The sequence below is a fragment of the Schistocerca gregaria genome, chromosome 1, assembly GCF_023897955.1.
Source record: "Schistocerca gregaria isolate iqSchGreg1 chromosome 1, iqSchGreg1.2, whole genome shotgun sequence".
NCBI classification, from domain to species: Eukaryota; Metazoa; Arthropoda; class Insecta; order Orthoptera; family Acrididae; genus Schistocerca; species Schistocerca gregaria.
Window position 1 is genome coordinate 590,722,209 of NC_064920.1, and position 22,227 is coordinate 590,744,435.

Consider the following 22,227-nt stretch of genomic DNA (forward strand, 5'->3'; position numbering starts at 1 on the left):
TTCAATGAATGTAGTACAAAGAGAAAACTACATCGATGAACAGCTGACATTTTTGATATAAAATATGTAACTACGACAGTCCTCGTAATTTTTTAAAGTAAAAGGAACCAATTTAGACATATAATAGTTTTTCCGTCAAACTGCACCACAGAATTTAAGAGACACAAAGTTTTCGTGCTATCGCTACATAGACCAACCAAAATTGTTCAGATTTTAGTCTTTCGTTTCACTGGTGCTTCTAGAATAAATGCTACTAGAGACTTACTGTCCATTTTAAAATATTTTCCTGATGTCTTACTTCTCAAGATATTTATCCTTATCTTCTGTGAACAACGTACGAAACCTGACAATAATGCGCAGGGCCTCAGTCGGCAACTAATTATAAAATACACCTCATTATCTTTGTAATAAAATGTGTGTATGACAACTACATATATCAGTGCCCAAATTAAGGGTTATTTAACCTCTTTTCACGGGGGGATCAATTTATACAAGCAACCTCTTTCTAGTTTGCCCCTGGAGATAACTGTTTTCAAACAGAACATGTGAAGTATCTGCCCACCACCATGACTTTGGACGGAACATTTTCACAAAGATAGTACATGGCAGTTCTGACGTTTGTTGTTATTTTTGGTGAACACCGTAGTTTTTGTGAAAATGCTTGTTCGTTGTTTCCAGTGAAAGTGCTCCGGGATCCATGCTTGCACCATGTAACAGCCATAGAATCTCAAACAACATGAACTCATGAACTGGTTGATTTGAGAACAACAGTTTTTTTGTGTTATCGATTCTCCCTAGCACCCCTCATGAGGTCTTCAAAACACGATCTCTTCAAAACATGATTTCTTCTCCTAGATAGTATAAAAACAACGAAGTGCGCTGTAAGATGGAAACTGTGGGCGATTTTGAGTACAGCAGCAAAGAAATAATTGGTCATGGAGCTTTTGCTGTTGTCTTTAAAGGAAGACACAGAAAGGTAAGACCCAACGCAATGATCTTTATGAATTCGATGACATCGTTTCCACTTTAACAATTGTGGCCTAATACAATTAATTGTTCCCAGAATCCAAATTTTGTAGTGGCAATAAAAAGTATCACCAAAAAGAATCTTGCAAAATCTCAGAATCTTCTTGGGAAAGAAATCAAGATTTTGAAGGTACGTGTGTATGCAATATTTTAATAAGAATTCTTGTGGTTTTTCGAGTAAACATATACCTGTTTTTGACGTGACATTTTCTCGCAGGAATTAACGGAATTACACCATGAAAATGTCGTGGCACTCCTTGATTGTAAGGTAAGGGCTACAGTCCATATATTGTCTACATGGGCCAAAAATGTTTGTTTGGTTAAACATTGTTTTTACTTACATTCTATCACACATTTAGCAAATGTATGCAGTACATACCAAAAATTCTCGATTCCTTAATTTTGTCATTTTTTGCAAGTTTATAACGACATTGCATCATTTTAGATTTTAGAGTAAAATTTCAACGTGAGTTTTATACTAGATGGCTTTGATGATGTACTAGAAACAGTGTGATAATTGAAAATGAATAGAATTTCCATGCCTTTTGTTAACTCTTGTGGATTCAAGGACATTGCCTTGGAATTTACATACTGATGCATGCTGTAGTTTACCTTCCAGACAAGACTATATCAATATTATAACACCAATGAATATTTTGTAGTAGAGGTGTTAGAGCGCACAGTTAATATAGTTGCTTATTATAAGATTTCAAAGTGGAGCCAAGGTCGGCCGCTAGCATTAATGTTCAGAAACTCTACACTTCAAAAAAAAACTGATAATGTAGGATCATAGAACTGCAATATCATTGACACACAATTGGAATCAATCCACTCATACTAATACTGGGGAAGAATCACGGAATTCTGAAAAACCTGAACTGAATGGCACTTAAAGGTAGACAACTATACCACTAAAACCTACTTACAAAGTTTCAAGCATTAAATGTGGATTCAGTGAATATACTACAGCCTCCTAGGAATCTCAAAGAGAAGACTAAACTACTTACTACTCTCAAAGAGGAAGTTGTTAGTCACATGATCCATTCATGAAAAGATCGACAATATAGCTTAATATGCACTGCAGTGGGAAGTACCCTTTGCCATACATTTAAAAATAATTTTCATAGTATAGGTGTAGCTAGATGTTTTTGATGTTCTGGATAAAGAAAGACATCGGAATGTTCTTTGATATGTGGAGCCATATGAAAAGTAGCCGGTGTTAGGGATATTTTTGTTTGTAAGTTTCAGTTGTAATTGTTCGCGATATATTTTATTAGTCTACCTCAATTTTGTAATATCTGACAATACTCATGAAGTTAATTATTACAATTTTTGACAGGCTGTTTTTGACCATGCAAATTTGTTACTGTCAAAATATTTTGAGGAATAGATTTGATTGTAACTCCAAAAGCAATGTAGCCATAGAGCTGACAAAAATCTCAAAAGAATGTGTGTTTGTCGTACATATTTCTAACTCCTTTGTGTTGAATATTTTTAGTGTATTAATGTGAAAGCATTGTAAAAGTTAATGTTTTAAAACCCTGCTGCTTAAAGGTTTCTTGAAAGTATTGCAACACATCAAAGTCTTCCCCATCCATAATGGTTACAAGTTTTATTTCATACTGCTTGAATCGATGGCTGGAGGTTGCTGCCATTCTCGAACAGGGTGGTCAGTCTAAGAAATTCAAAGTTATTATTCTTTGTCTGAAGAGTCCTGCAGCTTCATTGTATTTATTATTATCAAAATTTTTGAAATCTTACATATTTAAGAAATGTTGAGCCCAGGAAGCCTACTGATTGTCTATACCTTGACTTTGGATGAGGTATTGTGAGCTCTGAATGAAAGGTATGATACAAGTGAATCTTAAAGTACCAATAGTTAGAGTGCTCTGTGCAGCTTTTTAGTTTTGTTTACTATATCCTCTGTGTCAGGAAGAAGATACAGATGATGACCATTAAAAAATCATCCTTATGTAGTTGTTTCTATTTTGTATAACTTTTACTACTCTGATATTTTGGCAGGTTTATACTATAGGATTAGCAAACATGTAATTTGTTACTAATTTTTGTTCTTTTATGTAACACATCATTCCTAATTTTACACATCAAGAAACCATTTTTTCTCCTGTTGCAATTTAAACCACTGTTTCAAAACCCAAGTGTGAAACATTAGTTTTTCAGTAAAGCAGATGTTACAGCTTTGATGTGTTCCATATCAAATTAAACCTGAAGATCTTCACAATGACATCTGTTTTTAGATTCCCCGCATCACTAGTTTCGAAGTTATGAATTTTTTGTTCCATGCCACTGCCAGAAAATGAATAATTTACATTTCTTGTTATTTGAAAAACATAGGGGGTATGCATTGAAAGAGTGTGACGTTTTGAATTTTTTGTTTACTCCATGTGAACACACAGTAGACAAAAAATAACAAATATTTGACACTATGCACTGATTTAGTGTGACTCCGACCTGTTAATGTCCCTGGTCAGTAACCTTATTTTCACAGTGTGGCCAGATACTTTCACATATTTAATTTATTAGAAAGTGTTAATAACAAGAACACTTGGAGCCCAAAAACTCCTATTACCTTTCATTAATGTTTTCACATTATTAGTGAAATCAAACATTGGTTGTTTCTTAAGGCTTGTATTTCTGCGATGTTGATGATGTCATTGGTCTGTCACTGTGGTGTCATATTATTAACTGGTCATAAAACTTCTGGGTCAGGCGTGAATGGATGATTGCACATTACATATCAGTGTTGGGCTGAAAAAGACTGTGTCGTAAGTTGAAGCATATTACCATCATGGCTTATGTATCCATAATAGCCATATGTCACACAGATTGAATTGATCTTAACATTTGTTGCCTTAATTGTGTACGAATAAACTAAATAAAGCTTGATCATTGAGTTGTTGAATACATAGGCTTGTAAGTATTCAGAAAGTAATAATTTAGTGTGCTCTAAATTGTAACTAAAAAATGGTGACAAGTTATTTAGAGATGAAATGTTTTGATTAGTATTCTGTATGGTACTTTAGTCATCCTATTTATGAAAAGCTTATATTTATCAGTGAAGATTCATTTTTATTGTTTGATAAACCATATTATTTTAAAACGTAACATTGTTCTTCACATTCATTAAGAATGGCTCTTCTGTTTTGTTTCAGGAAACTGCACTCAATGTTTTCCTTGTCATGGAAGTAAGTATTTTGAGTTGCATGTATTGAATTAAATATATGTGTCTTTTCAGATTGTGCCAATTGTTTTTTTTTAATAGAAAATGTCTAACCACCCTCATCTTACATTTTACAGTATTGCAATGGAGGAGATTTGGCTGACTATTTAGCAGGTAAATAAAATATTCTCGGGTCGACAGAAGCGTCCGATCCTACGTGTCGGCTTTGACCCATGGCGTAAGGGTGTTGACGTGTGTGACGTCATGACGGCACGGAGTTTGGTTTGTGAGTGTGGCATGTTTGTAGATGTCGTCATGTTGTGGATTGTTGTGCTGTCTGGTGGTATGTTCAGGGTTTTCGTTTGTGTGGTGTGATGGGTTCTGTTTGCTTTTGCCCATTACCCAGAATTGTTCGAGTGTCGGCTGTGTTTTGTAGTGGAATTTGTTTCAGTGAGTTAACGATTTTGTTGGAGGTTAATTTAGTGTTGTTCGCTGTACATCATGTGGTAGTTTTAGTAAAATTAATTGGTGGTTGTTTTTGTTCAGGAATGGATATGACGGTTAAAATTAACAGTGCACAGGTCAAGGGAAGTGTTCGAGCCCAATGTGTGGCTGTGTATGTTGATATTGGTATTGAGAGATGTTTTTGAGCTATACAGGCCAAGGGAAGTGTTTGACCCTAATTTATGGGATCGTGAGCTGCTGTTGAGCTATATAGGTCAAGGGAAGTGTCCATTTCCAGATGATATTGTGTTTAGTGGCATTTGGGGAGTTTTGTGATGTCTGTTTTTTCGTCATTTTGTGTGGTTTTGTATGGGGGTGAGTGTCTAAATTTGTTTATATTTAGTTTGCCCCCCACCCAAAAACACCCAATTTCCCGTGATTGTCCTGTTAGTGTCATTAGGCTTTTTGTGGAAAGTGTGTGTGTTTGGTTCTCGATGTATTTTCGGCCTCATAATGTGTATGTACCGACTTTATTTGTGCCATATTGGCATCGTGGTTTATGGTCGTTTCAGCCATATTTGTGACGTTATGGGTCAAAGCAGACGGGCGGGATCGGACACTTCCGTATTTCCATATTCTCAGTGCTTTTACTGTAAAGTAAATACAGATGTGAATTTTGTTGAGGTGACATCTTTACATTGTAGAATATAACAATTTTCTGCTTTAATCTCAAAATTGTTTAATTATTTTGCTTTCAGTCAAGGGGACATTAAGTGAGGATACAATTCGCCTCTTCCTCTGTCAGTTGGGTGAGTCAGTCACATTAGTAATATTTCGTACAGTCTGTGTATCAGCAAGTTTTGTTTCCATGTTATTATTTTTTGCATATGTATAGTACTGGGTGAAAATAGAAAAACAGTTGGCCTAACCAAGGGTTGCACAGTCTAAAATTGTCAGTACTCTCTGTCAGAGCAGTGTGAGTCAGGTACAGTATGTTCAAGAGAGTGCATATGCTAACAATTTGTAGCTTACACACCATGTAATGATAGAAGTCGTTATAATAGATATATCGAATTTACTATCCTTGTTGAATTTGTGGGGACATGAACGTTTTGGCACAGTCCTAGTTGTCTGTATACCTCAGGCCACTAGTGTATCCTTGTGTGATGGTGCTCAACTTATAGGCAAAATATTCTAATCTTGATGGAAGAAATTTCATAACTTGTATCTGAGATATTCCACATCAAGTAACCTGATTTAGGAAAATGTTCTTGCATAACCACTAAAGATTTTATTTTAACAGTTGCATGTGTTTCCACTGAACATGGGCAAAGTTTCACAATCATTGATTCAGTACTATCGGAGGTATAGTTATTGATTTGATCCATACTGCAGCTATCAGCAGTGCACCCTTGACTTTTTTCTCCTACTGCTTTCCAGTAGTTCACAAACTGAGGGCAAAGTTGACAATTTTTCTAAAAAGCCCAAAAAGTCTATTTTTGACCCATGTTTACAAAAAAGTATCTTCTGAAAAATCTTTTAAATCATTTTAAGTAGAAAGACCTTGTTCCAAACCACCTAAAAAAACCATACTTGGTTTTGCAAACCGCCATAAAAAAGAACCATAAGGTGGAGTTGCCTAGAGAATGTGCCCATGTTCCACTGGTACTCACATTTAATCTGACATATTTTATTATGTTCTACTGCTGTTCAGTACTCTCAATGGAAGATAATATCAAAAGTTCAGATGACCAGGAAATGAGCTCGACTCGAAAAACTGCAAGGAAGTAGTCATCATCATCATCATCTTCTTCTTCTTCTTCTCCTCCTCCTTACTTTTTCTTTAATGCCTCTCTAGCATTCAGCTCTACAAAATTCTTTTCATAAAAAATTCTATGGTATAAGGAATCCTATACAAAGAACTCATTCCCCCCCTTTTTTTTATCTAATAATTTAAGGTAATCACATTTGAAAAGTGTGATTTTTTTTTTTGGTCTGACTAATTAAAATTTCTTCCCAAGCAATCCCATCAGTGATATCATCTGGCTTGCAGTATAGTTTCCCTTGTGGCCTTCAACAGCAAATTAATGAAACCTGTAAAAAATTCAACTTGCTTGAAGTAAACATAAGCTTAGGACACTAAAGGAAACTTCTTCTAGCTTTCGCCTCTGACACTTGTAGAAATGTATCGTAAACTTTGGATCCTGTGTAGAGATCCCTTATCAAGTTTGAGAACCTCTGGCTTCCGTTGCACAGCTTGTGGGTGTGGCCCATATGGCAATGTTGAAGGTGGTTTTCTTACTTTAAAAGGAATCAGTAGTGGTTAAGCAACCATGAACCCTTCCAACACCTTTATACAATTTTTCATGTGTATGCTAATGTTCCACATTAACTGCAAACTACACTAACACACAATACATTGCCCCTAGCACTAGCACATCTGTAGCATTACACAACAAAAGGGTGTACTAATAAGTCTGTGTAACATGAACCCATTCCAAAAAATGTCATGAAGATTGCTGTAAGCCTCATCAAAATGTAACAGCGTTATGAATACGATAGTTGCTAACGCCATATAGCAGAAATGCTGAGTTGCAGAAAGGCACAACAAACAGACTGTCAGAAAGTCACCTTTCGGCCAACAAAGCCTTTTTCAAAAATAGACAGTGCATGCACACACACACACACACACACACACACCCCACAGTCTCTGGCAGCTGGAACCAGACAAAATTTAAACAATGTGACAGTGGCCTAAAACATGCAGACTGTTTATACTATGTGTGTTGCAGCTGTTATGCAACAGTTCCCACAATTACTACCTGCATTCACTCTGCGGTGAGCATGGCTGCCCAATGGGTGAAACAAACGACACCTGAGGTTTGTGATGTGCTAAATTTCTCTGCCACTGCTACATCCTGAGGTAGCAGTGTGCAGACAGCTGACCAAGGCCAAAAGTATCTTCAGCAGCTTGTGAACCGTGGTCTGTTACTCCTAAATCCACATGAGCACAGCATGCATGCCTCCTACCCATCCTGCTGCTAAAATTCAAATGAAAACAATGTTGTTGTTGTTGTCTTCAGTCCTGAGACTGGTTTGATGCAGCTCTCCATGCTACTCTATCCTGTGCAAGCTGCTTCATCTCCCAGTACCTACTGCAACCTACATCCTTCTGAATCTGCTTAGTGTACTCATCTCTCGACTCCCTCTACGATTTTTACCCTCCACGCTGCCCTCCAATGCTAAATTTGTGATCCCTTGATGCCTCAAAACATGTCCTGCCAACCGATCCCTTCTTCTAGTCAAGTTGTGCCACAAACTTCTCTTCTCCCCAATCCTATTCAATACCTCATCATTAGTTACGTGATCTATCCACCTTATCTTCAGTATTCTTCTGTAGCACCACATTTCGAAAGCTTCTATTCTCTTCTTGTCCAAACTAGTTATCGTCCATGTTTCACTTCCATACATGGCTACACTCCAAACAAATACTTTCAGAAACGACTTCCTGATGCATAAATCTATATTCGATGTTAACAAATTTCTCTTCTTCAGAAACGTTTTCCTTGCCATTGCCAGTCTACATTTTATATCCTCTCTACTTCGACCATCATCAGTTATTTTACTTCCTAAATAGCAAAACTCCTTTACTACTTTAAGTGTCTCATTTCCTAATCTAATTCCCTCAGCATCACCCGATTTAATTTGACTACATTCCATTATCCTCGTTTTGCTTTTGTTAATGTTCATCTTATATCCTCCTTTCAAGACACTGTCCATTCCGTTCAACTGCTCTTCCAAGTCCTTTGCCGTCTCTGACAGAATTACAATGTCATCGGCGAACCTCAAAGTTTTTACTTCGTCTCCATGAATTTTAATACCTACTCCAAATTTTTCTTTTGTTTCCTTTACTGCTTGCTCAATATACAGATTGAATAACATCGGGGAGAGGCTACAACCCTGTCTCACTCCTTTCCCAACCACTGCTTCCCTTTCATGCCCCTCGACTCTTATGACTGCCATCTGGTTTCTGTACAAATTATAAATAGCCTTTCGCTCCCTGTATTTTACCCCTGCCACCTTTAGAATTTGAAAAAGAGTATTCCAGTCAACATTGTCAAAAGCTTTCTCTAAGTCTACAAATGCTAGAAACGTAGGTTTGCCTCTTCTTAATCTTTCTTCTAAGATAAGTCGTAAGGTCAGTATTGCCTCACGTGTTCCAACATTTCGACGGAATCCAAACTGATCCTCCCCGAGGTCTGCATCTACCAGTTTTTCCATTCGTCTGTAAAGAATTCGCGTTAGTATTTTGCAGCCGTGGCTTATTAAACTGATAGTTCGGTAATTTTCACATCTGTCAGCACCTGCTTTCTTTGGGATTGGAATTATTATATTCTTCTTGAAGTCTGAGGGTATTTCGCCTGTCTCATACATCTTGCTCACAAGCTGGTAGAGTTTTGTCAGGACTGGTTGTCCCAAGGCCGTCAGTAGTTCTAATGGAATGTTGTCTACTCCTGGGGCCTTGTTTCGACTCAGGTCTTTCAGTGCTCTGTCAAACTCTTCACGCAGTATCGTGTCTCCCATTTCATCTTCATCTACATCCTCTTCCATTTCCATAATATTGTCCTCAAGTACATCGCCCTTGTATAAACCTTCTATATACTCCTTCCACCTTTCTGCCTTCCCTTCTTTGCTTAGAACTGGTCTGCCATCTGAGCTCTTGATATTCATACACGTGGTTCTCTTCTCTCCAAAGGTCTCTTTAATTTTCCTGTAGGCAGTATCTATCTTACCCCTAGTGAGATAAGCTTCTACATCCTTACATTTGTCCTCTAGCCATCCCTGTTTAGCCATTTTGCACTTCCTGTCGATCTCATTTTTGAGACGTTTGTATTCCTTTTTGCCTGCTTCATTTACTGCATTTTTATATTTTCTCCTTTCATCAATTAAATTCAATATTTCTTCTGTTACCCAAGGATTTCTAGCAGCCCTCTTCTTTGTACCTACTTTATCCTCTGCTGCCTTCACTACTACATCCCTCAGAGCTACCCATTCTTCTTCTACTGTATTTCTTTCCCCTATTCCTGTCAATTGTTCCCTTATGCTCTCCCTGAAACTCTGTACAACCTCTGGTTCTTTCAGTTTATCCAGGTCCCATCTCCTTAATTTCCCACATTTTTTCAGTTTCTTCAGTTTTAATCTACAGGTCATAACCAATAGATTGTGGTCAGAGTCCACATCTGCCCCTGGAAATGTCTTACAACTTAAAACCTGGTTCCTAAATCTCTGTCTTACCATTATATAATCTATCTGATACCTTTTAGTATCTCCAGGATTCTTCCACGTATACAACCTTCTTTCATGATTCTTAAACCAAGTGTTAGTTATGATTAAGTTGTGCTCTGTGCAAAATTCTACTACGCGGCTTCCTCTTTCATTTCTTAGCCCCAATCCATATTCACCTACTATGTTTCCTTCTCTCCCTTGTCCTACACTCGAATTCCAGTCACCCATTACTATTAAATTTTTCGTCTCCCTTCACTATCTGAATAATTTCTTTTATTTCATCGTACATTTCTTCAATTTCTTCATCATCTGCAGAGCTAGTTGGCATATAAACTTGTACTACTGTAGTAGGTGTGGGCTTCGTATCTATCTTGGCCACAATAATGCGTTCACTATGCTGTTTGTAGTAGCTTACCCGCATTCCTATTTTCCTATTCATTATTAAACCTACTCTTGCATTACCCCTATTTGATTTTGTGTTTATAACCCTTTAGCCACCTGACCAGAAGTCTTGTTCCTCCTGCCACCGAACTTCACTAATTCCCACTATATCTAACTTTAACCTATCCATTTCCCTTTTTAAATTTTCTAACCTACCTGCCCGATTAAGGGATCTGACATTCCACGCTCCGATCCGTAGAACGCCAGTTTTCTTTCTCCTGATAACGACATCCTCCTGAGTAGTCCCCGCCCGGAGATCCGAATGGGGGACTATTTTACCTCCGGAATATTTTACCCAAGAGGATGCCATCATCATTTAATCATACCCGTAAAGCTGCATGCTCTCGGGAAAGATTACGGCTGTAGTTTCCCCTTGCTTTCAGCCGTTCGCAGTACCAGCACAGCAAGGCCGTTTTGGTTAATGTTGCAAGGCCAGATCAGTCAATCATCCAGACTGTTGCCCCTGCAACTACTGAAAAGGCTGCTGCCCCTCTTCAGGAACCACACGTTTGTCTGGCCTCTCAACAGATACCCCTCCGTTGTGGTTGCACCTACGGTACGACCATCTGTATCGCTGAGGCACGCAAGCCTCCCCACCAACGGCAAGGTCCATGGTTCGTGGGGGGAAAACAATAGGTACAAGAAAAAGATAAAAATGAACCCTGCTGTCTTTTAGACATGGTGTTGCACTATCAAACTTGTTTATAACACAAACACAAGTAACTAGGAAACACTGAGCCTGTCTCAGACATTATAAAGCCCTCTACTACCACATTTAAAAAATCCAATGAAGCTGTTCCTTTGAATGTCAAAATTTTAACAGTAAATCACCAAAGCATTTATAACAGACAGATTTACCACCCCCCCCCCCCCCCCTTCCGGGAAAGGTATCACACCCAAATTTTACTCGGAACTGAGAGCTGGATGAAACCTGAAGTAGAGGTGTCCCAATTATTTAATAAGCACACGGCAGTTGTAGAATCATTAAAAAAAGTCCATGCTCACAAGCTCTGAAGTACCCTGGTCATGCAATCTTAGTTGGAGGCGAGTAGTTTCAGAGTGTCAACTGGTGTGTCTACGGATTCATTGTGGGTGATATGAAATAGTTCTGAACACATTTTTCGATAACTGTTTTGAGCACCTAGTTTGACAGACCACATACAATGGAAATATTTTAGAGTTTGTAACTACAAACAGGTGCAACCTTATCAAAATTGTCAGTATAGCATCAGGGATTAGTGAATGTGATGTCATCATTGTGAAAATGGTTACTATAGTTCATAAACCATCAGTCTGGGTGTCTAAGAACTGAAAAGAGCAGGTAATCAGTTGTTAAATCCTGTTTAGACAATAAATGTCCGCCATGTAGGTCAAATGTGACAGACATAGAGGACTTAAGGGTAAAGTTTAAACTAATTGTGAATTGACCTCTCCAGAAGTACTTGCTGACCCACTGTGTTCTAATAACAAAATTTGGAAAATGCTGAGGGAGCAGAGATTGTTGTACTCTCAGGTCAAAAAACTGGTGCGAAATCATCAGCAGGCAGATGTTGGTAGAAATTCATATATCTATAAAAAAAGTATACAACTATTTCCACTATCTTACATTAGTGAAAGACATTATGGAGGTCACGAGAATATTTTGATCGTATGTAAATTTGCTAAATGAGTCAAAGTCTTTTATACAGTTTATTGTTGAACAGTCAGTGTGGCAACAGCAGAAGGAAAGCTGAAGTTTTAAATTTCCTGTTGAAATATCATTCAGGCAGGAGGATTGCACAGACATATTGTCATTTCACCATACGTGGGCTCCCATGTACAGGACATAAAAATAGGCACCCATGGCACTGATAAACAATTGAAAGAGTTGGAGACTTGGAAAATAAGAAGGTTGCCAGGTCTGCATGGAACCTCATTTCTATTTCATAGAGTGTACTGTAAGACACTGACCCTGTACCTAGTTCACATTTATCCCAAACGTCTCACCCAATGCAAAGTCCCATGTGACTGTAAAAAAGTGTGAGTGACTCTAGTACGTAAGAAGGATAAAAGAACAGTCCTGTAAAATTGTTGATCTATATCCTTAACATCACTTTACTCCATAATTCTTGAGCAAACTCTAAGTTTGAATATAATAAATTTCCTCAAGGCAGAAAACCTTCTGTCAAAAAATCAACATGGATTTTGAAAGCATCACATGTATGTAGCCCAGCTTGCCCTTTTTTCACACATCCTGTGAACCGTGCAGGAAGGGCAGTAGGCAGATTTCATATTCATAGATTTCCAGAAAATGTTTGATACATTGCCCCATTGCGATCTGTTAAGATAAATCCAAGTATTCAGAATAGATTCCCAGGTAGGTGAGTGACTCGAAGACTTTTTAAGTAATAGGACTGAGTACCTTTTCCTGGATGGCGAGTGTTCTTTGGAGACAAGGATATCATCAGGTGTGCCCCAGGGAAGTGTGTTAGGACCACTCTTATTCTCTACATATGTAAATGATCTGATGGGTAGGATGAGCAGCAATTTTTGACTGATTATTGTTGATGCTTAGTATATGAGAAAGTATTGTTGATTTGACACTGTGGAAGGATATAGAATGACTTAGACAGAATTCCTATTTAGTGTGATGAATGGCAGTTTGCTGTAAATGTAGAAAAATATATGTTAGTGCAGATCCTTTGATGTTCAAATACAATATTTGTGGTGTACTTCATGAAACAGTCACATTGATTAAATGTTGTTGTTGTGATCTTCAGTCCAGAGACTGGTTTGATGCAGCTCTCCATGCTACTCTATCCTGTGCAAGCTTCTTCGTCTCCCAATACCTACTGCAACCTACATCCTTCTGAATCTGCTTAGTGTATTCATCTCTTGGTTTCCCTCTACGATTTTTACCCTCCATGCTTCCATCCATCACTAAATTGGTGATCACTTGATGCTGCAGAACGTGTCCTACTAACCGATCCCTTCTTCTAGTCAAGTTGTGCCACAAATTCCTCTTCTCCCTGATTCTATTAAGTACCTCCTCATTACTTATGTGGTCTATCCACCACATTGATTAAATACATGCTCAATAATGTTAAAAAGTGATAGGAAAGCACGTAAGGTTGGTAGCACGAAAGGTGAATGGTGAAAATTGATTTACTGGGAGAATTCCAGGAAAGTGTAACTTATCTCTATAGGAGACTGCTTATAGAACACTTGTGCAATCTGTTCTTGAATTCTGTTAGTGTGTGTAAAATCCCTACCAGGTCAGATTGAAGGAAGGCTTTGAAGAAATTCAGAGACATGCTGCGAGATTTGTTACTGGTAGATTCAGTCAACATGTGAGTATGATGGGAGTGCTTTGTGAAAGTAGTAGAAATCCCTGGAGCATTTTTGTGAGACACTGTTGAGAAAATTTTGAAAACACTCACTTGTGGCTGATTGTGGAACAATTTTACTGCCTCCTGTGTACATTTCACTTAATGACAATGAAGACAAGATAGTAGAAATTAAGCATCGTATGGAAGCAGTCACTTTTACTTTACTCCATTTGTAGATAGAATAGGAAAGGGAATGATTAGCAAAAAATTGCATGACAGTTTGTGTCCACTTGCTGCTCCACAGACACAAGAATGTGTGTGTTAGTTCAAGTGAAACATTTCTTACTATGTTTCTTACAGCTCAGAGTTGGCTCAATGTAATTTCATCTACATCTCCATACGTTGTCCTGTCAGCCACCATACGGTGGTCATTGCCTATCCAGTTTCGTACACAGATAGAACAAGGGAAAAACAACTGTGTATATGCCTCTGTATGAGCTCTAATTTCTCATGTCTTATCTTCATGGTCCTTATATGAAATGTGCTTTAGCAGTAGTAGGATCATTATGCAATTGGCTTAAAGTGCCATTCCTCTAAATTTACTCAGTAGTGTTTTGCGAAAAGTCCTACACTTCAGAGATTCCCATTTGAGTTCCCAAAGCGTCACCTTAACACTTTACATGTTGTTCAAAGCAACCAATAATAAATCTGACGCCCGCCTCCAAATTGCTTCAATTTCTTCCTTTAATCTGACCTGGTGCAGATCCAAACACTCAAGCAGTACTCAAGAATAGGATGCACTAGCGTCCTAAATGCTGTCTCCTTTACAGATTAACTACACTTTCCTAAAATTCTGCCCCCCCCCCCCCCCCCCCTGACAATACTCTTGTCACTGATGAACTCTCGCCGTTGAGGACAACATTGTTGGTTCTATTACTCACGTATCTGGAAACCTATTTTGTATGCTTGCACCTTCGTTAAAATTCCACAGTGGAATACTGTTGTCGAATACTTTTTCAATATGTCCTGTGGGAAAATGACAAGCAGAGTTTCACACAAGTGATGCTTTCTAAAATGGTGCTGATTCAAGGACATAAGATTTTTTTTTTGTCTCTAGGAAATTCATTATATTTGAACTCGGAATATGTTCTAGAATTCTGCAGTGAACTGATGTGAAGGGTATTGGTCTGTAATTTTATGGGTTCATTCTTTTACCCTTCTTATATACAGGAGTCACCTGCACTTTTTTCCAGTCACTTGGGACTGTGCACTGGGCGAGAGATTTGTGTTAAATGCAAACTAAGTAAGGGGGCCAATGCTATAGAATACTCTTCGTAAAACCAAGTTAGGATTCCATCCAGACCCAGCGACTTATTTGTTTTCTACTCTTTTATATGTTTCCCTATCCCAGGGATGCATATTACTATGTCATCCATATGAGACTCTGTGCGGTGGTCAAATAACACTATGTTTGCAAGATTCTCCTGCATGAACAATTTCCTAGATTCCTAGACATGGTGCTTTCATTTTGCTATCTTCAACTGCCACACTAGACTGGATGGAAGCCATAGACTCACTTAGCAATTATACATGGCGCCAGAATTTTCTTTCGTTCTCAGCCAGATCTTTTGCTAAGATATGACAGTGGAAGTGCTAGCTTTGCTCATACATCTTTTCACAGATACATGAATTTCTACTTACTTACCTGTCATCTTTTGCACTGTCTCTTTTGAACTGAGAGTGCAACAGCCTTTGCTTCCTCAGCACTTTCCAAATTTTGTTCCTAAACCACAGGGGGTATTTCCCTCCTTAATCCACTTACTCGGTACATACTTGTGCAGAGCAAGATTTACAATTTTCGTCTATAATTGCTCTATGTCCGTAGTTATGGAGCCAAATGATGTCAGTTCATTGTCCAAGTGATATGCTAATAGCTACTTATCTGCTCCTTCTAGCAGAAACATTCTCCTAGCTTTCTTGACTGATATATTAGCTTTCATAACCATAGTTATTCAATTTCAATGTCAGTAGAGACTTTTCGTTGGTGGTGAGGCTTGCATGCCTCAGCAGTGGAGGGGTGTCTGTTGAGAGGCCAGACAGACATATGGTTCCTGAAGAGGGACAGCAGCCTTTTCGGTATAGTTGCTGGAGCAACAGTCTGGATGACTGATCTGGCATTGTAATGTTAACTAAAATGGCCTTGGTGTGCTGGTACTGCGAATGGCTGAAAGCAAGGGGAAATTACAGCTGTAATTTTTCCCGAGAGCATGCAGCTTTACTGTATAGTTAAATGATGATGGCGTCCTCTTGGGTAAAATATTCTGGTGGTAAAATAATCACCCATTTGAATCTGCGGGTGGGGACTACTCAGGAGGATGTCATTATTGGGAGAAAGAAAATTGGCATTCTACGGATCAGTGCATGGAATGTTAGATCCCTAAATCAGACAGGTAGGTTAGAAAATTTAAAACAGGAAATGGATAGGTTAAAGGTAGATATAGTGGGAATTAGTGAAGTTTGGTGGCAGGAGGAACAAGACTTCTGGTCAGGTGAATATAGGTTTATAAATACAGAATCAAATATGGGTAATGCACAAGTAGGTTTAATAATGAATAAAAAAAATAGGAGCATGGATAAGCTGCTACAAACAGCATAGTGAAGACATTATTGAAGCCAAATAGTCCTAGTTAGATTATGAAGAGATTGAAGAAAAATATGATGCGGTAAAAGAAATTAATCAGATTGTTAAGGGAGGTGAAAATTTAATAGTCATTGGGGACTGGAATTCAATAGAAGGGAAAGGAAGAGAAGGAAAAGTGGTAGGTGAATATGGGCTGGGGGTAAGGAATGGAAGTGGAAGCCGCATCATAGAATTTTGCACATAGCATAACTTAATCATCACTAACACTTTGTTTAAGAATCATGACAGGAGGTTGTATACATGGAAGAGACCTGGAGACACTGGAAGGTTTCACACTGATTATATAATGGTAAGACAGTGATTTAGAAACCATGTTTTAAAATGTAAGACCTTTCCAGGGACAGATGTGGACTCTGACCACAATTTATTGGTTATGAACTGTAAATTAAAACTGAAGCAATTGCAACAAGGTAGGAATTTAAGGAGATGAGACCTGGATAAAGCACCAGAGTTTTTAGAGAGTTTCAGAGAGAGCATTAGGGAACGATTGACAAATACAGGGGAAAGAAATGCAGTAGAAGAAGAATGGGTAGCTTTGAGAGATGAAATGGTGAAGGCAGCAGAGGATCAAGTAGGTAAAAAGACAAGGTCTAGTAGAAATCCTTGGCTAACAGGAGAGATATTACCATTTAATCGATGAAAAGATAAAATATAAAATTGCAGTAAACGAAGCAGGAAAACAGGAATACATACATATCAAAAATGAGATTGATAGGAGATGCAAAATGGCTGAAAAGGGATGGATGGCTAGAGGACAGATGTAAGGATGTAGAGATGTGTATCACTAGGGGTAAGATACAGCCTACAGGAAAATTAGAGAGACCTTTGGAGAAAAGAGATCCACCTGTATGAATATCAAGAGCTCAGATGGAAAGCCAGTCCTCAGCAAAGAAGGGAAAGCAGAAAGGTGGGAGGAGTATATAGAGAGTCTGTACAAGAGTGATGTTCTTGAGGGCAATGTTTTGGAAATTGAAGAGGACGTAGATGAAGATGAAGTGGGGGATATGATACTGCGTAAAGAATTTGACACAGCTTTGAAAGACCTAAGTCAAAATAAGGCACCGGGAGTAGACAACATTCCATTAGAATTACTGAAAGCCTTGGGAGAGCCAGCCATGACAGAACTCTACCATCTGGTGAGCAAGATGTATGAGACAGGCAGAATACCTTCAGACTTCAAGAAGACTATAGTAATTCCAATCCCAAAGAAAGCAGGTGTCTACCGGTATTAAAATTATCAAACTATTAGTTTAATAAGTCATGGCTGCAAAATACTAACACAAGTGCTTTACAGATGAATGGAAAAACTGGTAGAAGCTGATATCGGGGAAGATCAGTTTGGATTCCATAAAATGTTGCAACATGCGAGGCAATACTGACCCTACGACTTATCTTAGAAGATAGATTAAGGAAAGGCAAACCTATGTTTGTCACATTTGTAGACTTAGAGAAAGCTTTTGACAATGTTGGCTGGGTTTTCAAATTATGAAGGTGGCAGGGGTAAAATACAGGGAGAGAGAGGTTATTTCTCTCCCTGTACCAGGCGGCGATTATAAGAGTCGATGGGCATGAAAGGGTAGCAGTGGTTGAGAACGGAGTAAGACAGGGTAGTTGCCTCTCTCTGATGCTATTCAATGTGTATATTGAGTAAGCAGTAAAGGAAAAAAAAGAAAAATTTGGAGTAAGAATTAAAATCCCTGGAGAAGAAATAAAAACTTAGGTTTGCCTATGACATTGTAGTTCTGTCAGAGGCAACAAAGGACCTGGAAGTGTCTTGAAGGGAGGATATAATATGAATATCAACAAAAGAAAGATAGATCCCTTATCATTTAGCTACAAAATAGCAGGTCAGCAACTGGAAGCAGGTAATTCCATAAATTATCTGGGATTACGCATTAGGAGTGATTTAAAATTGAATGATCATATAAAGTTGATTGTCGGTAAAGCAGATTCCAGACTGAGATTCATTGGAAGAATCCTAAGGACATGCAATCCGAAAACAAAGGAAGTACGTTACAGTACACTTGTTCGCCCACTGCTTGAATACTGCTCAACAGTGTGGGATCCGTAACAGATAGGGTTGATAGAAGAGAGAGAGAAGATCCAACGGAGAGCAGCGCGCTTTGTTACAGGATCATTTAGTAATAGTGAAAGCATTACGGAGATGATAGATAAACTCCAGTGGAAGGCTCTGCAGGAGAGGCGCTCAGCAGCTCGGTACGGGCTTTTGTTAAAGTTTCGAGAACATACCTTCACCGAAGAGTCAAGCAGTATATTGCTCCCTCCTACGTATATCTCGCGAAGAGACGATGAGGATAAAATCAGAGAGATTAGAGCCCACACAGAAGCATACCAACAATCCTTTTTTCCACGAACAATACGAGAGTGGAATAGAAGGGAGAACCAATAGAGGTGCTCAGGATACCCTCCGCCACACACCGTCAGGTGGCTTGCGAAGTATGGATGTAGATGTAGATGCAAAAGCAAAATGAGAACAATGGAATGTAGTCGAATTAAATCAGGTGATACTGAGGGAATTAATTAGGAAATAAGACACTTTAAGTAGTAGATGAGTTTTGCTATTTGGAGAGCAAAATAACTGATGATGTGGAAGTAGAGATGGGATATAAAATGTAGTAGGCTTGCAGTGGCAAGTAAAGCATTTCTGAAGACGAGCAATTTGTTAACATAGAGTATAGATTTGAGTGTCAGGAAATCTTCTGAAAGTATTTCTGTGGAGTGTAGCCATGTATGGAAGTGAAATATGGATGATAAATAGTTTAGGAAGAGAATAGAAGCTTTCGAAATGTGGTGCTACAGAAGAATGCTGAAGGTTAGATGGGTAGATCATGTAACTAATGAGAAGGTTCTGAATAGACTTGGAGAGAAGAGGACTTTGTGACACAACCTGACTAAAAGAATGGATCGTTTGGTAGGACACGTTCTGAGGCATCAAGGAATCAACCAGTTTAGTATTGGAGAGAAGCCTGGAGGGTAAAAATCGTAGAGGAAGACAAAAATATGAATACACAAGGAGATTCAAAAGGATGTAGGTTGCAGTAGTTACTTGGTGATGAAGAGACTTGCACAGGATAGGGTAACATGGAGAGCTGCATCAAACCAGTCTCTGGACAGAAGACAACAACAACAACAACAGAGACAATATTTTGTCAACTGCACTGAAACCCACCTCCATCTTATGACATCTAATCTGTCCTTCCGATAAATGCTGCATGACTTACTAAATATCATCGAGCTTCCTATTTCAGATTTTAACTAGCTCTTGGTCTCGAGAATAATTTGAGCGTGAGAATATTCCTGGAGGGCAGTAAATTTGGGAGCTTTGTTACATATACTTTGACAATTTACTGATAAAATTTGAAGTATCTTTACTTTGAATGTAGTCTGCTTTTCCTGTCTGCATATTGAATGGCATCTTGTAGTCCAAAAATCCCCCATGTGCGCTCCACAAGTACACTTCTACCTGAGTAATTGCTTTTCATTTATATGAAAAGTAAGTTTTTCTCCAACCACAAGAGTAGTTAATTTAGTAACAAAGAAAATTATGCTGAATAAAAACTGTAGAGGGATGCCAATGTTTGAATATAGTCTGCATGTTCAGCTACATGTACATTGCAGTAGCTATAACGAGCTCCTCATCCAGGTTGTGAAGGCCCGAGGGATATCTACCTGCTGCCGTGTTATCCTCTGCCTTGTGGTTTCATAGTGTTTGATATGGTTATCCTCACAGTAGCCGTCTATGCTTACCACTCAGCTTCGGAGCAGACTTGTAATAACTGTGCAGAGGTGAAAGACTGGCATAGGCTAGACTAATGTGATGAGCTGCATTAAACCGTTTTGTGAACTAAAAACAATCATTATAATATGTATGCTGTGTCCATTACATGCAACACAAATGATGTCCCCATCCTGTTCGTAGACGTAGCAAGGGGTTTTTGAACTAACTTCTTCAACAAGGAAAATAGACTGGTATCTGGAAGTGAACTGCCATTGATGTGGGAATGCATAATTTTTCTGTTATTGTTAAGTACAAAGGGTGTTCAAAAAGTTTTGTACAGTCGTCTCTATTTTTTTTTTTTTTTTTTTTTTCAGTGGGAGAATTAAATTTTTTGTGAACATACTTTGAATATTTAGCTATACATTGAGTCTACTCATTGTTAGCCTGCATCAACTGTGACACATCTGGCCCAACGTTCTTTCCATACTGTAACTGCACTTTGGTAAAATTCTGGGGATTGACTTTTACACCATCTCTTGAGACAGGAAATAAGGTCTTTCTCACTATCAAATGTTTCAGTGTGCAGGTGGGCCCTCAGACGACCAAAGAGGTAAAAATCAAACAGAGCCAAATCCGGGCTGTAGGGAGGACGAGGAACAATTTTCCAATCCATTTTCTTGATTTTCTCCTGCGTCATAAGAGCTATATGGGGTTTGGCATTGTCATCGTGTAGTCTGATGAGCTGACCCTGAAGCTGTGGTCTGTGGATCTTGATGGCACATTGCAGCTTGTCCATTGACAAACAGTAATGGTCAGGGTTAATTGTGGAGCCAGGTTCCAAAAAAGTCAATGAAAATGACACCACACTGATCCCAGAAGGAGGAGGCCATCGCCTTTCAGCCTGCTGTTCGTGAAAGTCTTGGTTTCTTCTTCTGAGCGGAACCCGGATGACGCCACTCAATGGATTGGCTTTTGCTCTCAGGTTCGGATAAAAACAACCATCTTTCATCCATGGTAATGACGCTGTCAAAACACTTGGTTCACTCTTTAGTAAAGGTCTTCATGAGACCCTCGCACACATTCTTCCTCATCGTTTTAATTTCTCTTGCCAATAATCTAGGCACCCCACGTGCACAGATTTTTCTGTACGCTAGTGGCTGTATCAGTGATATCACACTACCCAGTGACAAACTAGTTATTTCAGCAAGCTGTCGTGTCGTCACGCATCTGTCATTTTGGATGATTTGATCCGTGGTCTCCGTATTCACATCACTCACTGCCGTCGATGGTCTACCACATCGTGGATTGTCCAATAGAGAGAAATCACCTTCTTTAAACATCTGCAACCACCGCTGGATAATGCTGCGATTCACTGTGTATTCCTCATAAACAGGGAGCAACTTCCTGTGAATCGATGTGGCAAAGTCATCGCTGGTCTTGAAGAGGAACTCCATCACCAACCATTGTCGCAACCTGACATCTGCTTCACGGTGCATTGTGGCTCACCCGTAAATAAAAGAAAATACTTCTATATACAAACCTATAGATAAGTGTTCCAAGCATGTTCACAAAAAAATTCGTTCTGCTCCTGCAAAAAATAAAAAAAAATTGAGACGACTGTGCAAAACTTGTTGAATGCCTTTTGTAACTTATGAAATAAACACATCCAATTTAATGCTATCTTTTACCCACAGGTAAGCTTCAAAGGCAAAACATCTGTGCGTTGGAACACTCTTTTCGAAATATACATTCTAAACATACAATCCCAAAGCCAAAAGATTAAGGTGCCACATGCCTTTTGTAGGTGTCTGCATTGTGCCTCAGAGACCAAAAGTTCTTTGTGTTTTTATAACTGTCACAATACATGTCGCATTTTTAATGTTTTTGTGTTTTTCATATGAAGTATGCACTGCTGGTCTTTAAAATTGCCACATCATGAAGACCACATGCAAGTGAGAACTGACATGCAGTGTGTTACATGTGTAGATAAGCAAATAATTATCATTTCAGAGCAATTGCGCAAAGTAGGTAGGAGTGACACCCTGTACATTCCGTATACAAGGAAAGGTTATGCAGCAGGCTTTGTGCAAGAAAATGATGT

At 38.7% G+C, this 22,227-nt stretch overlaps 1 protein-coding gene across 2 annotated transcripts in view; it reads left to right on the forward strand.

Moving 5' to 3' along the window:
• Positions 1 to 549: 549 nt before the first annotated feature.
• Positions 550 to 22,227, forward strand: part of LOC126357627 (serine/threonine-protein kinase unc-51) — a 141,144-nt gene continuing 119,466 nt past the window's right edge. For both annotated transcript variants that reach the window (XM_050007474.1, XM_050007475.1), the window contains exons 1-6: positions 550 to 976; positions 1,064 to 1,156; positions 1,244 to 1,294; positions 4,200 to 4,232; positions 4,345 to 4,381; positions 5,410 to 5,460. In XM_050007474.1, the coding sequence (XP_049863431.1) occupies positions 887 to 976; positions 1,064 to 1,156; positions 1,244 to 1,294; positions 4,200 to 4,232; positions 4,345 to 4,381; positions 5,410 to 5,460 (355 nt within the window). In that variant the 5' untranslated portion in view covers positions 550 to 886. The remainder of the gene's footprint in view (positions 977 to 1,063; positions 1,157 to 1,243; positions 1,295 to 4,199; positions 4,233 to 4,344; positions 4,382 to 5,409; positions 5,461 to 22,227) is intronic.